Here is an 18,139-nt window from a genome sequence, read left to right on the forward strand (position 1 = left end):
TTCTGAGTGTACATTTTTTGTAATCGATCTTTAGCCAACTACACAACTTTTCATAACCTGCAAAATAAGTTTCACTGCTTCAATATTTGTTAATAACCATAGATTGTTACTATAGAAACGTGTAATTTATAGTTATTCAGATATCGTGAGATGCGGTCGGGTGTGATGTCGGTTTCAGAAAAACATTTTTTTTATCGTTCCAACGTTTCGATCTTTTATTGAGATCGATATTTATTGAATTTATTGATTTATTTATTTTATCGTCTTCAGGGCTCAAAGTGTTTGTCTTCTGTGTAATTTATTTGACGTATGCTTTTATTAAGTAACCTCTCCCTATTCCTCGTGGGCTATTAAAGAAAAATTGCATATTCTTTACATATCCATTATATATTTTGAAATTAAAAACCAAGCATAGAGGAACATTTCTAATCATTACGTATTGATTCATTTGTGAAGACGATGTATTAATTGAAATGTTCAGTTAAACAGCTCAAAGATGATTATAGCTAGGACGTTTCCTTGCAAATCATTTAACGAAATGACAGAAATTCAGAAATTCATTTTATTTCGAAAAAAATTGAGTTAATGGTGTTTTCTGATAATAAAAGAAAAATTGTTAAATTTGGCCTTTTGTAAAAGTGGTCTAAAGCTAGAAGTTTCTTGACATTGACAAACCCACAATAAAACACAATTTTATTAAAGTTAAAAGTACAAAAGCTTGAATAATTATATCAAAATGATTCAATAAGAAATAAATAAACAATATGAAACCATTAAACTCACATTTTCCATCCTGCAAACAAATTATAAAATCCACAAAAAATATTGTTGCTTTTCATTAAAATATATGTTTTCAATAAATCGTTCATGAAAATAATTGAATGACGCACAAAGCTTAGTTACTACATAAATGTTAAGTGATGATAGTTAATTCATTCTCAAACATCACTTAATAATCAATAATTAATTCAGCGACAGTCTCCTTTCCATAGAATTCAGAGACTTTGACCTATGGTTAATTTGGTTTTAGAACTAGCCCATTCGATTTAACTTCGTAATGCAGAGAACTTAGCCATCTCTTGAGAACTAGATTAAGTCAATTACAGTTACTATAATTCAAAATGATTCTCATTGTCATTAATATGAAGTACCCACTAAATTACAACCGTTTGAATATATATATATATATATATTGTGATTTGGGATTTCTTGACAAAATTAGCCTTCAATGACTTCCAAACCGGTACAAATCATTCCAGACATTGCTGTAATATGACTAGAAATTTGAGTTGTATCTATTAATTATTTAGGATATGACAAAATCATATTTATGTTGTATTTTTAAATTGATAACAATTTTAAACGTATTGAATGAATTTTAATCCTATGATTTTTGCTGACTTTCATCTATGATTTCTTTGAATTGAAAATATGATAAGAAATTTGAATTTTTTATAACAAATCTGGTTGCTATGCAAATTAGACCAAACTCTACACGAATAAACAATATATTGAATAATTATGATGTTTTAATGTCAGACAATAATAACCATTGAACTTGCGCTTCTAAAAGCTGAATAAACCGTTTTAAAACTGTCTTTCAATTAAAACAAAAAGAGAATCTTGCCGCTGAAAGCGTGAAAGGACTGGCGGAAGAACAAGACGGTGAAAGAGGTTGGAAGTATAAATAAGTATCTTCTTTAATGTTAAGTGAGCGAATACAATGAATACTGTATATTTTTCAAGCCAGAATGAATAACCCCAAGGTGGCTGGCAATGCCTTTCATCCATTGTTATACTATTTTCTTTACTTATTCATAAATTATTTACGGGTGAAAGTTATAAGCCGGTGATGGTGCTGGGCGGAGAGAAAGACTGTTGGAATATTAAGCGCTTCAATTGTACTTAGAACCTGTTTGGGGTTAATGTTATATACAGTTGCGCTGGATAAACGTGAGCTGTATAGCTGAGAATATCATCTATATTTTACCATCCCGCATTCGAGAACCAAGTCCATTACTTTTAAGTAGGACAAACCAATTTGTAAGAACAAAAATTGTTTTTCACACACCCAAATAACACATTATTAATTCTATTTACACTCTTTTCAAAATTATTTATAAACATAACTTATTGACGAAAAAATACAGTTATATTTTAAGCCTACAACATTATTTCTAATTGGTTAACTATGTGTTAATTACTTGTATTTCTAATAATCGTACAATCATATTGAAATGTACATTTTAATAAAATAGGTCAGATTTTATCAATGGGCACTAAAAATTTATTATTTTATTATTGCCATTTTTGTTTACATATAGTTCAATAGACGCCATATAAATTAAATTAAAAAACGAATTAAAAAAATTAAGAATCAGTTTAGAGAAAATCTATGAAAATTAAACATAAATACTATTCTATTAATTATTCTTTCCATGTAAGGTCTTGGTTGAGAAAAAAAAGTCAATGGCACAAGCGGGATTCGAACCTACGACCTTCGGCTAAATACGACGCTACTCTCCCATTTGCGCTATCGTGACTTCGATCCTCTCGGACTCTCTCCAACTCCCCATCTCAACCAAGACATGGAAAGAATAATTAATTAAAACATGTAACTTGGCCAATTGACCACTAAAACGTAAATGAATTAATAAGTAGTAAAAGTACTAGTAGTAAAAGCATATAATTATTTAATAATATATATTATTTAATTAGTATATAATAGTAATAGAAGACCACTAAAACAGCTCCCCGTGGCCACTCCATAAGTCGCTGAGAATCCAATCCGATTACACGACATTTGAAAATGGCAAAAAGAGGGAAAATTCGAATGGTTGTAGGTTGAGATAGAGAGTTGGTGACCGAGAGGATCGAAGTCACGATAGCTCAAGTGGTAAAGTAGCGGCGTATTTAGACGAAGGTCGTAGGGACGAATCCCGCTTGTGCCATTGACTTTTTTATCTCAACCAAGACCTTATGGAAAGAATAATTAATTGAACGATGTATCTTGGTCAATTGACCTCTAAAAACGAATTAACATTTAATAAATATTATTATTAACATTTTTATAAATAAGTTATGATCGAATGAGGTTCAATTTGCGATGAACCAATTATAACATAAACCAAAACTTATTAGCATTTTAAATTATCTAAAAGCATGTCTATAAACTTTGTTTTACTTGTCTTCGTCTCCTGAATATAAATACATCGTAAGATAAATAATTGGAATTTCACCCTGAAGGGTTGTCACTCCCCAAGGTGCTGACTCTAAGGTCTATATATCAGGGGAGTTCACCAACCCCGTTATGCGGCAGGGTCGCTAGTATCTCCCTTGAGCCCGATGCTGAGGAAATCGCCGCTTCCGTACTAACGGGGTTAAGCCCTAGGGGCTTTCGACAGCTAACACTATATTATCGAAACTAACATCTGTAATACAATCGTACAAATAAATACATTCACACATATATACACTGCTCGAACTCTGGTTATTGGGTGGACAACTAGATATTTCTCTATCGACCTACCCCTAAAGTAATCTCCTAATATAAGTAGTTCCGATGGTGTCTTTTGATAAATATTGAGATAAATAGTACTTGCTTTGATAAATATTAGTTATTAAATAGTAGATATTTAACTGTTAAAATTGTGTTAACATTGACAAAACTTTCTGTTTCAGGCTCTGCAGAATGTAAACTATTGTTGGCCCTTTCCATTTTGATGTTCTTCAGTTGATACGAGATTTAACGTAAATTTAAATATTTAATTACAGCAATAATTGTGTCAACATATCCTAAATATTAAAAATTCGATTGGTGTGTTTTCTACCAGAATTTAATTTTTATTGTTATTTTTTTAACGATTATATACAAAATAAAATGTTATAGTGAATTTTGTTTTACAATTTTTAAATTATTTAGACGTAGTTGATTAGTGCTTACTGGTTTTAAATGTAGTTTTAAATGGTAAAGTGTAATTTGTTACGACACGTGTTTTGATTGAAATTATAAACTCTATGAGTGATTAAAAAAACTGTCATAGTAAATATATTTATTACAAGAAAACGTGATTTTTTTCCAGTTGTTGTTTTTAATCTTATTACCCAATGACATTATCTTTGTCAAATAGATTATGTTTTATGGCATAACGTAATCTGTTTTCACAGCAAATTAAAACAACACAAATACGATGAGCAAATATCAAAAACTGTTTTCCCAAGCGGGATTGCCTACCCAATCGTATAATCGTTTCATTCCATGTAATGCAAATGTAATAAACGATGATGTTTTATTTACAACAACGTTAAATTATATCATTCAGAATGAACCATTAACAAAAATTTTGTTTTAATAAATCACAAACCATGAAAACATTATTTTTCTAATGGTTTAAGCCTAGCTTTATTCTGTAGAAATCAATTTGTTAATTAAATTTTAACAGAGTTTTTCATAACATAATCTGTTCAAAATCTAAGCTAAACTAAGCTATTTGTTGTTTTACGTAAAAAATATCAATTTGCATTATTAGCTGATAATAGAGAACTTTTCCCAAATGTTAAAGATGAAATGATGTTTCGACCTGTTTGTTAAACAACTTGAACAAAAGGATCTTCAGCGAGGTCACAACAAAAACGACAATTCTTTAGGTTTTTACCCAGTTTTCGATTATTATATCATCATCATCAGGGCCTTTTTAATTTAGAAATTAAGGAATTTAGGATCAAGAATACCTAAAATTAAGTGAAGTTCTGTATCTAGACAATGAACAGTATGGAGTTAATTAAAACAATAAAACAATATAATACAAAACTATTTAAAACCACAACGTTGTCCTACAGGTTAGGGTACCTCGGTTACACGTAACTATTTTTTAATATATTTTTTTAATGGATACCAGGGACTGGAGGAGCTCCCTCCTGAGCACTGAAGCTGAGCTGAACAGCTTATTGTACTTTTATCCCTGGCTCCATATTTTGGGGGAGGGCTCAGAACACAAATGTGAACTTGAGCCCCCGTTGTACAGGTGTTCTTCCATCGAAGAAACTCATTTTGAAGAGGGTTGGGACCAAACTCAGGGTCGCTGAGATCCGATCCCGGCTCTTCCATTGATGAGTGCCGTGTCAATTTTTTTCAATTGCGGTCACCGGTCCCCTTAGACGCCAGAAAAGTCCAGAGGCGACGGTGGGGATCGAACCCACGACCGTGGGATCTACTAGCCGAGAGTCTGTTTCCTCAGGTACAATAGAATATTACATTTATGATTAGTTACGTTTTTTTCTATCTATCTATCTATCTATCTATATATACAGGGTGAATTGCTACTCGTGCTACAAACTTCTCCAGTAGATTCTTCACCCTAAAATGAACAAAAAAGTTCATATTGTCCATGGTCCGNATCGGACCATGGACAATATGAACTTTTTTGTTCATTTTAGGGTGAAGAATCTACTGGAGAAGTTTGTAGCACGAGTAGCAATTCACCCTGTATATATATTATACAATTTAAAAACGCTTAACTAATCTTAAATGTGATATTCTAATGTACCTGACGAAAAAAAAGTAATTTTATTATATTATCTTATTATAAATGCAGTTTCTTGTTCTCCAGATTATATTTCAACACTCATCGAGTTAAAGTAAGATAAATAATTGTTTTTTGTAATTTTGTTTTTTAAATGATATGACATGTTCTAACTCCGATATTTTCCTTAAATAAAGGCCCTGATGATGACGATATAATCGTCGAAAGCTCGGCAAAAACGTAAAGAATTGTTGTTTCTGTTGTGACCTCACTGAAGAACCGTTTGTTCAAGTTTTTCTCAAATAAAATTTATTGAATTATTTTGCGATGGCATTTGTATAATGGAATGATACAATTAATATACAGTGATTGTATAACAACACAATAGTGTTCATTTTTTTAAAAAGTTACTTAGTGTGTTTAATAGTCAATTATAACTATAAATAAAATATTTTATTTAGGAAATCAAATATTTGTAAAAGGACTATCCATATAGAAAATAAAATGTTTTCTTCTAACCTTAAATTCCAGGCTACCTACAGAAGACCTAGTCAATTACTAAGTCCATGGAAATTACGGAGATCTGTCGACTAGTAGTCCATTATTTAAAGTACAGTCGCCGGCTGCAGCTTAAAATGATAATTTACTAGATGTTCTGGGTGAGCAACTTGGTCCATGTCCCCCACGAGCTTAACGATCCTTAGAACCTCATTGAAAAATTCATCTCTGCCTACTTGAACAACCCGTTTTATTAACAAGAGTGTTGATGTTATATACCAAAGTCATTATGGAGGTAGACCCAATATTTAAATGAAAATTTTAATATAATCTTTTATAGGTTTTATTTATAAAGCTTTTTTTTCCAGAATGAAAAAGCAGTAAAAGAAATTTTACTGATGCAACAGAATAAATAGTCAATAATACAGTTTAAGCATTTAAATTTGATGTTTTGATAATAAAAGTAAAAAATATATTTTTTAATCAAAATTAATAATATAAAATTATATAAATCAAAATATTTAATTTAAAATTATATAAAATCTCCTCATTATTGCATTTAAAAGTATGTGACAATGAATTTAATTTATAAACTAAAAACGGCTTATTTATTATGCAAAAAGTAAAAATATAATGTGCCCGAAAGCTCCAACTTCTCTCGCGGTGTCGAGTGGTTTTGCACGGTTCATTGTCCCTGACGCTGGTACTTTTTTGGGAACGAACATGACAAAACCATTGAACGATCCCTTTATCAAACATCATCCGTCGTCCCGTCGTCAAAAGAATGATTGACAGATGCTTTCGGATGCACAGTATTCCAAAAGCATCATCTGAAATTATGCGAATTTTTCGTACACCGATATTGTGAAGTTTTGATGATATATCGACGAACGAATGATTTCATGTCAAAAATAAAAAAAATAAACAACCAAAAATTTGCAGTTTTATTTTGTGATTTCAAAATGAAACGGCATGTTCCGTTATGTTTCTCACGGTTTGTCATAACGGTAGGTTATTGAATTATCATTACTTTTTTACAAGGTTATTTCAACTACGAGGTGGAGGTCGTTTTGGAAAAAAGCTCATTTTTAAATATGTCGGGTGCACTGTCACTGAATTCGAACCCGACATACTTACAAATGAACTTTTTTTCACCTTACAGTGTTGAACGCCGTGTTAACAGCTAAACCGTTGGGGCCACCTACCATTTTAAATTTTAAAACATAATAAAATTTCAACTTTTAGATACAACGCAACAGCGTCTCATCACTGTAAGGCTGTAAATTCAAACACATAGTATTTAGAAAAGAGTTTATTCTTTAGCACTGCCACCCCATGGATTGAAAAGAACTTTCCTGTTGGGAAATCTTAAAAAAAAAATTAAAAAGAAAAGTAAATTTAGCAGTGGAATTGAAATAAAACTAGCTAATTACATCTTTTATTGGGAAAGATTTTCACTGTGCAACGTTTGATGATGATTTTGAAGATGTAATCATTAATCACATCATTTTGAGCTATCAAAACATTTTTTTATTTCTGATCTTAAAAAAGCAAGAACTCTTTGTAAACATTTTAACACCAGAAGCACATCGTCTGACAATAGGAAGTAATTTTATTTTATTTTTAAACATTTGTTGTATAGAGCTATCGGGGCAGGAATCCTCACTGTAAATTTTCTCTTTCGGATTATACGTACCTAACATACAACAAACAGGTGTACTTTTATAAGCTATATATAGGTTATTTAAATTACACTTTTTTGTGCCCAAAAAATAACACTGCATGTAAAGATAGAGAAATAAAGTAGAGCGTAAATTTGTAAGTATTTTATATATTTGATTTGATTTTATATTTTATATTGTTAAGTATAACAAATAAAAATTGTATTTTGTTCAAAATAAAATTAATTAAAAAAGATACTAATTTCAATAAACTGTACAGACAATTAATTAAAATTTTTTTAAGTTGAGATAAAAAAGTCAATGGCAGGAGCGGGATTCGAACCTAGATACGCCGCTGCTCTACCACTTGAGCTATCGTGACCTCGATCCATTCGGACACTAACTTCCCATCTCAGCCCCACCTTTTGAATTTTCCCTCCTTTTTGCCATTTTTCAAATGTCATGTAATCAGATTGGATTCTCGGCGACAAATGAAATGGCCACGGAGAGCTTTAGTGAAGTATACTTCATCTAAATTCATTAAATTTACTAATTTCGTGGTCCGCTTGACCAATTAATATATTACAATTAATTGGTCAAGTGGACCACGAAATTAGTGAATTTAATAAACTATACAGAATTTATTTTCTAAAAGAATGCAAATATGTTTAAATAAAAAAAGTATAAATATTAGTAGTGTCTTCCTCAATAGATCGGACTGTCTGAATCTTCTTCCCTTTCATATTTATTTTACACTGTTCTTGTTAAATTTCAAAAATGCACTTTTCTGCCTTGAACATTTATTCATTTCCCTGATTGATTATTTCATTCTCTATCTTCGTAACGTTTAATTCTTTGACACAGAAAGCATCTAAACAAATAATTATAAACATAAGTTAAACAGATTTCGACAATTTGTTGGATTCTTGAAGATCAATCAAGAATTAATTGTTTAAAAAAATTATTGTGTCCAATAAACAAAATTATGTAACTAAAACCTTTTATTTTGATATTTTCAAAATCGTTCTTAAATAAAAACATAATTTCTAAAAAAAATTTAATGCCATGTATAATAAAAAAAATAATATATANATATATATATATACATGTTTATTTTTGTAAACATTGTACATTTTCTATAAGTATGATATTATTTAATTTTCCGAGGTTATAAATGTTTTCTCGAAGTTGTTGCACAGCGTCATAATCATTACACTTTGCCTTATTTCTGCCCTCTTTGCTCTATTAAATTATTTTTGCTCTTTATAAGACAAAACCATTCCATATAATTAAATTTAACACCAGCTTGGAAGAGCGATTTTTTGTGGGACTTGTTGACAATTCTGAGCCGTGTCCATTTCCTCGAGGGGGGCAAACAGCGCCGTTAAGCCTGGGATTGATTATTTTAAAAGGCTTTTGTGGAAGAAGTGCCGGTCTAAAAGCAATTCTTCTTCATTCTTAAAAGTTCAATAATTCCGCCATTCGCGTCCCTACATAATATGGCGAAAGTGGATACAAACGGTTTGAAATTGTTTTACTTTCTCACTTTAACGCACAGGTGAAATCAACCGGAAAAAATGGCGGCTTTAAGAGTATAAATGCATTTATTAACAAACTTTAGATATTCATAAGTAAAAATAAATAACCTTAATCACGGTGTAAATATTCAGATTTTCTTCAATTATATGTTCTTTGCTGTCTTTTGTAAAAAAACAATCTTGTTAATCAGTGCAACTATTTTTTCATATAACCACTTTAAATTAATTATTTTTTTTATCAAGCTACACACATCCTCCCAATTTGAAAAAATTAATATAAAATAATATTTATAATAACACTGACATCATCATGAATGCAGGTACAAAGCTCAGACATTTAAAGAAAATTTTAAGAGGAAGTTGTCACTGGGCGACATTCTTTTTTCAGCTTCCACGCCATTTTATATTATTTTTTTACGTTATCCATGAACGAATATGTGTTTGTTATGCTTGAATGTATATGATTTTTTCATTAATGTTAATGATATAATTAATAATTCATCTCTAGATGCAGGTACAAATTTCGTACAAAAAAAAACTACAGCATTGGAGTGCGTCCAGTGAACATCACGTCTAGCTGCGAATGATGTCCTAAGTCGCTTATACCTGGAAACAGGTAGACATTTCCCAGATATAGAAAATGTGGTGTCATTAAATGCAGGTTGATTGGTTTACTGTAGGAATCATGACAAACTTAGAACAACTGTATTAATGAGTCCTAAAGTGAAGTTTTTATCAGTTACAGAATACACCACAAATGACCAGGTTGCAGTGCAAGTAGAAGGGCCAACTTACGCCTGAATGGAAAAACTATTTGCAATTTAGCCTATTTCTCAGGAAAGAGCGTAGAAGCACCTCCACAGCAGGTGAAAAAAGGTTCAGTACATCAAAAAGAATAGCATCACATTGAGGTGTGATGCAAACGAACAGCTTACCAGCTGGGACAGCACCGGTATTAATAGGAGTGAGTCTCTCTTTAATTACTTTCTAACAAATAACAGTGGGTAATAAAGGGAACAAACCAACTATCGTGACTAGTTTACAGTCCTAGGAGTAAGGTCTCAGTTCTCAAACTAGCGAGCGCGCACGTAAGTAACAAAATACAAAACGAACTGGCATGTTTACTCGGAAACATATATGTCTGATCAGAATCATAAACTTTATGGATGAGGCAAATACGTCTAACATCGCAGTTTACAGAGATCTTAACAGGGCTGACTGGCTGCTCCATCAAGCATTTCTCCAACTAGAGACAGAAGGGCTGAATTTTACAGTTAAAAACATACAAAAACTAGATCAATTGGCTGATAAGTTGACTAAGGGTATCTCTACAGGCTATGAAGTCAGTGGGAGACAAACAGATATTCCCCATAGTGGAATAATGAACTCAATAGACTACGCAGTACAACTAGAAAACTTTTTGATGGAAGAAAAGTAAAAAATAAATGGGATGAATACAAAAATTCCCTAACTGAATACAACAAAGCTCTTGAACAATTGTTCAAAATAAGCTAACACATATTTTATACTATCAGGTTTTATTTATTCATTTTCATTAGATGTCATGATTTTTGAACAGGAAGGCCCAAGCTGCAGGGAAAACATATGAACACAAAATCACATTCATCTCCAATTTGTGGGTCCCGTCACACTGCTGTGTCTATTTTCAATTATGGAAAAATTTCATTTTGCAATATTCTGGAAATGCTGAAAAAAAACTTGGTAATGTTGGAAAATTAGGCGAAAGTTGAAATCTGTATTACTGTTTTTTTTTTTTTTTTAGTGAACGGTAGTTTAATAATTTTTTGGATTCGTGAGGAGCGTAAAGAATGAAGTAGTTCAGAAAAACATCTTTTTCATTTTTTCCCAGTATCAACCTTTATTCGGGTCATCTTCAGTGCATAAAGTGTGGTGCTGTCAGAGGTCTCCGGACTTACAATTTTAAGCCGTATCGCTCTCATCTTGTGAGCTATACGGACTATAGGGACTTCGGTACTCTAATTATGACAATTTTCGAACATGGGCAAAGAATAATTAGACAATTTCCTACTCTTATCATCATCAGATAGTTCACAGTATCAATGTTTGGTGTGGACTTCTCGGAAATAAATTACTTGGGCCTTATTTCCTTATTTCTAAGAAAATAATTTAAACAGTGCTCATTCCCACAATTTTTTGTGGGAGATTTTACCAAGACTATTTAATGATGTTCCTCTGCCACAACGACAAAAAATGATTCTACACCTTGATGGATGTTTCATACACCATTCTTCGCACGTGAGACGTTATTTGAATCTCGCTTCCAGGATAGGTGGATAGGACCTCATCGCCCGGATCTCTTTGACTTCTCGGTCATCCGATTTAACGTCACTTGACTATTTTCTGTGGAGCCATTTAAAAAACAGTGTCTACGCCAATGATAACCCAACAACCTCAGTTGAAGAATTGCGGCAAAAGATAGAAAATGCTTATCAATCCATCTTCCCTGACTCTATTGCACTAAGCACCGGTGAAGAGAGATTAAAAAGAACAAATCTTTTCATCTTTACGCAAGGCAGGTATTCGGACATGAAATGTGATTTATAAATAGCAAACCAAATGACTTTTTTTCAAACTATTTGTTATAACTATGTTATTTTTGAACCAATTTAAAATCCCATTGTAACATTGTTTTCAGCGTAAAAATCCTTTAAAATCAAGTGTCAGGGTCCTATTTGAAATTTTGACGTACCCTGTTTTATTTATTTATTTTTTTCAAAGATAAAGGTAAAAATTTGAAACTAGACTAATAAATATTAAACATGTATTTTTTAGCGTCATCGGTTCATGAGAAATTTAGCCGGGCCATCTAAACAGGACACCCTACATAAATAAATATATAGTTTTGGCTCACTCTCTTCTCTCTCTCTCTCTCTCTCTCCCTCTCTCTCCCGCTCTCTCTCTCTCTCTTTTTCTCTCTCTCACTCTCTCTCTCTCTCTCTCTCTCTCTCTCTGTACCACCTAAATTTGCAAGATTTTTTAAAATAAAATAGTATTCATTCAATTCACCAGTTTCGTGGGCTCTCTCGACAAAATTACAGAGAAGACAAACACTTTGAGCCCTGAAGATGTTCTCAATAAAGATCGAAACGTTGGCACGATAAAGAAAATGTTTTTCTGAAACCTACATCACACCAGACCTCATCTCACGATTTCCGAATAATCATAGACTAACGGTCACTAATCACCACACATTTCAACTAAAAACCTTAATTAATTGTAAAGTATTCATTCGTTTATTCATTCTCTCCCACCCCTCACTTTCTCAATCTTTATCTCTCTTTCCGTCTTATATCTGTCAATGTATCAATTTATCCAACAGTTTCTATTCAATTCAAATTCGATTCAAGTTTTCTCTCTTTGTCTATTCTTTTTAATTTTTTTTATATGCCATATTATAATTTAAGAACAACTTTTTACAGAACCCAAGTTTTTAAACATGCCAAATTAAAAGTTTATATATGACATGTTCAAATGTATACGTAAAATTAAATGTATTATTTTTTCACAAACCAATTTTAGGTGTTTAATCATTTTAACCGAACATATATTCAATTTGACAAACAATATTTTGCTGAGTAAATTTATTGTAAAGGCAAGCAATGTAAAATCTACAATCGGCCGGTATCAGCGTCAGCCAATATATCTACTGCTTTCCCTGCAAGTGCTTCTGTTTTCTGTGACAACATTGCTCTGTTTTCAGAGAAAATATTGGTTACGGAAGCGTCCAACTCAGAAGGGGTGATACTGGAGAATGCCGTTTGGCAAATCTTTAAACATTTGAAGTGAGGTCACCTGATGTAATGTTATATTATTTTTATACTGCCTCATTGGTTGACACGTCTCTTGGGGCAAACATTGAAATTAGATTTACAGAATATATAAAACAAATTGTCAGGTGATGTATTGATTTAGGGCGTATATTTTTTTGCTGTCGTCTTTGAAATACAAAATAAATTTTAAATCGAGATAGAATTTCCGTAATTATGGATTCAACTAAGCCAAATTGTTCCTAATTTCTATATTGCCACATAAGTCTCTTCAAATACAATTCCTGGAAATCTCCGCATGCATTATCCAGAGCTTATCTCTTTACCAGCTTCATGTTGAAAATGCAATTAAAATTTTTAATCTGTCTCCAAGATGACCTGATTTCTCAAGACGTGAAGTATGAACGATAAAAGACACAATTATGAACAAACGTTGCCTTGTCCATGCTATTAATTATTTTTCGAGTTTGACTTTTAATACAAAACAAGTCGATTAATGTTCATATAACTTTCGTGACATACATAACGAAGAGATTTTCATGTTTAAGATAAACTTAAACGCTTAATTTAATTTATTCTGTTAATTAATTCAACATTTACATATTTTAAAGTATTGCACGAAACATTGTTCGAGGGGCGGTTGTCATCTGTCAAAACGGCGGGGGAAATCGTTTGAATATTCTCTCTTAAATGAATTCTCAGTTTTCCGTAGAGAATAGAAATGAGTTTTAAGTTACCGCCGGCTTGTGGTGTAGGCGTAAAGCGCCAGTGAACTACTTTATCTTGCCCGATATAGAAGCATTCTCGTGGTTGATGGTTCATGCCCCTTGTATATTTGTTTCCTCGGGACGCCAAGCATGTAATAAACTCCAAGGCATCGAGGGAGGGAGGGCTCACTTTTCTGAGGTTGAAAATCCCACGGGAATAGCTTGTGTCTCGCAAATTTTCGACAGTCATGTCTCAGAAAAACTACAAGCAAAGAGAAAATGGTCAAATAAAATATTCGAATCTTCATGTTAAATTTATATTTTACATATATAATGGAATACAATTATAACTATCATCATGTAAACAATACGAAAGAGTAAATTATTTTTTTTTTAAATAAAGCATATTACCGTAATACATTTATTTAAGAAATTATAAGATTTGCCTGCTTTTAGAAGATATACTGACTTGATGGGGAGAACACGTAAAAAATACTAAATTAAATTAAAGTGTGGTGATTAGTGACAGTTAGTCGATGTTTATTCGGAAATCGTGCGATGCGGTCTGGTGTGATGTAGGTTTCAGAAGAACATTTTCTTTATCGTGCCAACGTTTCAATCTTTATTGAGATCAACTTCAGGGGGATTCACAAACATTGTTTAAATTTAACAAATTCATGTAGGATGTGGAAAAAAGTGAATTGATACAATGCAAAAAAATATTTTTTATATTCTTTTTTTCACATCCGACATGTATTGTTAAAATTAAACAATGTTTGTAAATCCCAGGCCCTGAAGGTGATCTCAAAAAAGATCGAAACGTTGGCACGATAAAGAAAATGTTTTTCTGAAACCTATATCACACCAGACCGCATCTCTCGATTTCCGAATAATCATTTAAATTAAAGTTTAATGAAAATTACTAAAAGTAGCTTAATTAATGAACTTAGTTTTAAAACGTGTAAATAAATTACAGACCATAGAATAGAAAAATATAAAGCATAAATGTTAACAAAAATTTTGAAAATAAATTCAGTAAATATGTGAATAAGAGAAATATCGGGAAAAAACAAACTGAAAACGGGTGAAATTAAAATTCAAGTATTTCTTGTTAACCAGCAATATTCTTATACAGAATCACATAAAAACAAAACAAGGACATATAATATCTACACATATTGTAAAAAGGACTACGCATAGTTCATACAAGAATAACGCACGGGCACCTTCTGGCCGGAAAGCGACCGCGTAGGTGCCCTTATGCAAGGATAGAATAACGGTCGATCACCTTTTCAATTGTAGATGGCTTGATGTATATAGACAATATTTTGGCATATCATCGGACCTGTGCGTAGTATTGGGACGCGGCAGCGGGCACAGTTCGCTGTTCCGGTACCTCAGGGCTATAGAGATTTTTAAATGTATATAGTGTTATGTGTTTGTATGTGTCTGTATTTTCATGTTAATTTATTGGAACGAATTTATTAGCGTGAAAGGAAGGGGTTGCTTATATCCCCGCCCCAAGGAATATCGAGTACTCTGGGAGAGGGTGAATGTGACCAGACATCTATGTTTTTGGTATATGTATGTATTGTATGTTTTTTTCTATTCTGTATTTGACAACCTGAGGTACAAAAGAGATGCTAGCATTCGAGGATATCAACGTAGTATATATTTGAAATCAAAGAGTCAATAACCAGATCAAGACGCTTAAATGGCTGCAGTTTAAGACAAAATAAGTACGAAAGAAAAGAAAAAGAAGGAAAACAAGCAGAGAGCCGGCGATGTCCTCAGCTGTTTCTCGGCCTATAAACTTCCCACTTTATTATTATTATTCTGAAAAAGGTCAATTCGTTAAGAACAATTACATGGCTTAGACACAATCTCGTTCTTAGCCTAAACGAGGATTTAAGCAATAAGCTCTCTCGTATGGTATTACTAGACCTGGCGAAGGCGATTGACACTGTCTGGCATGACGGGATAATCTACAGTCTGTTGGAATATAAATTCCCATCATAATATCAGTGGTAGGTTCTTTTAGTTTCACTTAATCGATCTTCTTCTTTTTCTTGCAAAGTTGTCTCCACGGTTCTTCAAGGTTCTATCGTAAGGCCAACGCTCTTTTCTTATACTTAAATGCCCTCCCTACGTTTGATACCTTAAATTGCAATTGGCAGACGATATCGTAATATATTATTCCTGCTTGAGGTCTAGCTCTACAGAAGACAATATAATTTAGCTTTACGAAAAATTATACGATTCTGCCATAGATAGAAATTATCCTGTAAATTACCGGACGGAGGAAAACAAAATCGATCTTTTTACCAGTCGGTGACCCTCTCTTGTCAAGAAAAGTACTTCGTTCGGTGGGGTAAACAAACCGTGGGACTCACAGGTAAAATATCCAGAGATGGTACTGGAACACAAATTGAACAAAGTGAGGCAAAATAATGATAAAAACTTTCTTTCCCCAGTTAAATCGCAAATCATCTATGAGCCACATGTTTTCAATGTAACAGTGAAGTCAGCACTGCTGTAAGCTTGACCAGCTTGGAGCTACACAAGCGCCTGTGAAGTTAAGAAACGACTAATAACACAAAATAAAGATTTAAGAAAATACAACTCGCCCCCTCATTAGACGAGACACACAGACTTACGTCAAGGAGCGTCGGTGGCCGCAACGGTTAGACGTTGACATGGAACTCAGCACTGTAAGGTCAAGGTCCCGGGTTCGAATCCAGCAGCCATTCGAACCCGACGTACTTAAAATGTCCATTTTTCACACCGGCACCTCGACGGTTGATATGACCTCTGCTGTTGCAAACTCTCGTGAAAAAATGAATAAAAAGAATAGTAAATATAATGTATTTATATCAGATAGGAACAAATGTGGTGATTTTACATCAACCTGTCCTAATAAATTAAATACTGAAATTCGGTTAAATTGTTAAAATTGTCTAATGGAATTTAGATGTAATACAACCTATTATAGATAGGAAATTGCGATGAAGAACAATTGGTTTTTATGAAGCGTTTTTGCCTTATTCTTTGTACGTGTAAACAAGCTATTATAAACCCATCGGTAAATTGATGAATGCGTACAATAATCGGTTTCGCGTAATTAACATAGAACAATAATTCCCATTGGTAAAATACAAAGATATAGTTCAAACATGTTGGATTTCGTCAAACTTCATTGGATATGTTGTGACCAACAAGGATGAAATGATCAATAGAAATATTAGTGGATTTGTTTTTTCCACTGCTACGATCACTTTGAAGTACTTCACCGTACATAAATATTTGGCGTCTTTTGACAATAATTGAGCATTTATAAAGGATATCATATTTTTTATAGAAGTTATACCTAGCAAAATCCAGATACTGTGTTAGCTTTTAATATGAGTTACCTATTTGTTTAAGGAAAATATGAAAATATTTCATCTCTTTCGTATCGCGAAGTTTTTTTAAATAGATTAAAATCGCCATTTCAGAGCTGATCAAAGAGACACGTGGGCATGGAGTTCACCAAAAAATATGTTTCCCATTCCATTATTTTGATGTATATGTTTTAATATTACAAGATTGTTTCAGGATTAATCAGAATAAATTGTTTTATTATTGTACTTAAAAAATTTACTTGTTTAACAATTCCAAAATAAGATTGTTGTTTATAAGCCAACTCTCAGATGAGCGAATAGGTTGTTTTCATTCATTTTGGTTATGTAGCCACTATTTTGAACCACTCTCTCTCTCACTCTCTCTCTCTCTCTCTCTCTCTCTCTCTCTCTCTCTCTCTCTCTCTCTGTTTTTTTGCAAAAGGTTTTACGCGGTTATATGAAATAGAGATGGACTTATTGCAAAATACATAGCAAACATCAGTCTAAAAATATTAATAAATTTCGAGGAAAACTTTTTACTAAATTTTTTGCATAATAAAAGAGATGTGACAGAAGGGAGATATCAGATCAGGTAAATACATTTGTTTGTTTTTCAATTTAAAAAATTCAGTTACAGAAAACAAAAATAGCAACATATCAGAGATACTATTTCTTCTAAAAATTGCTACGGCAGGTACTGATGACAAAGTAAAAGTTTTGACAGCAATTTTGCCAGGAGTCTATTTTTGACAATGCTGTTGTATATATATCTCCAAAGGATCCCCCCCCCCCCGACTACTTTTAATTAATCACTCATTTTCCATTTATCCAAAAAGGGTGATATTCACGATGTCAGTAATTATATTCAGGGGCACCTCTTTTAATACGGTGTCGAAATTAGTTGAAGGAACCCTTTCTTTGAGATTAAATTCTTGGATATGGCTTCTCAACTGCAGATATTCTGTCTGGAATAATAAACATAAAATATAAGAACAAGTAAAATGTGTACCCTTTTTTTGTTGAT

The 18,139-nt window shown here is 32.5% G+C and overlaps 1 protein-coding gene across 1 annotated transcript in view; it reads left to right on the forward strand.

Moving 5' to 3' along the window:
• LOC106669465 (suppressor of lurcher protein 1-like) overlaps positions 1-3,802 on the forward strand; it is a 185,284-nt gene extending 181,482 nt beyond the window's left edge. Inside the window, exon 14 of the mRNA XM_024228964.1 lies at positions 3,682-3,802. Coding sequence (XP_024084732.1) covers positions 3,682-3,737 — 56 coding nt within the window. The 3' untranslated portion in view covers positions 3,738-3,802. The remainder of the gene's footprint in view (positions 1-3,681) is intronic.
• The last annotated feature ends 14,337 nt before the right edge of the window (positions 3,803-18,139 follow it).

The sequence above is a fragment of the Cimex lectularius genome, unplaced genomic scaffold (genome assembly GCF_000648675.2).
Source record: "Cimex lectularius strain Harlan isolate CLEC.00 unplaced genomic scaffold, Clec_2.1 scaffold128, whole genome shotgun sequence".
Classification (NCBI taxonomy): domain Eukaryota; kingdom Metazoa; phylum Arthropoda; class Insecta; order Hemiptera; family Cimicidae; genus Cimex; species Cimex lectularius.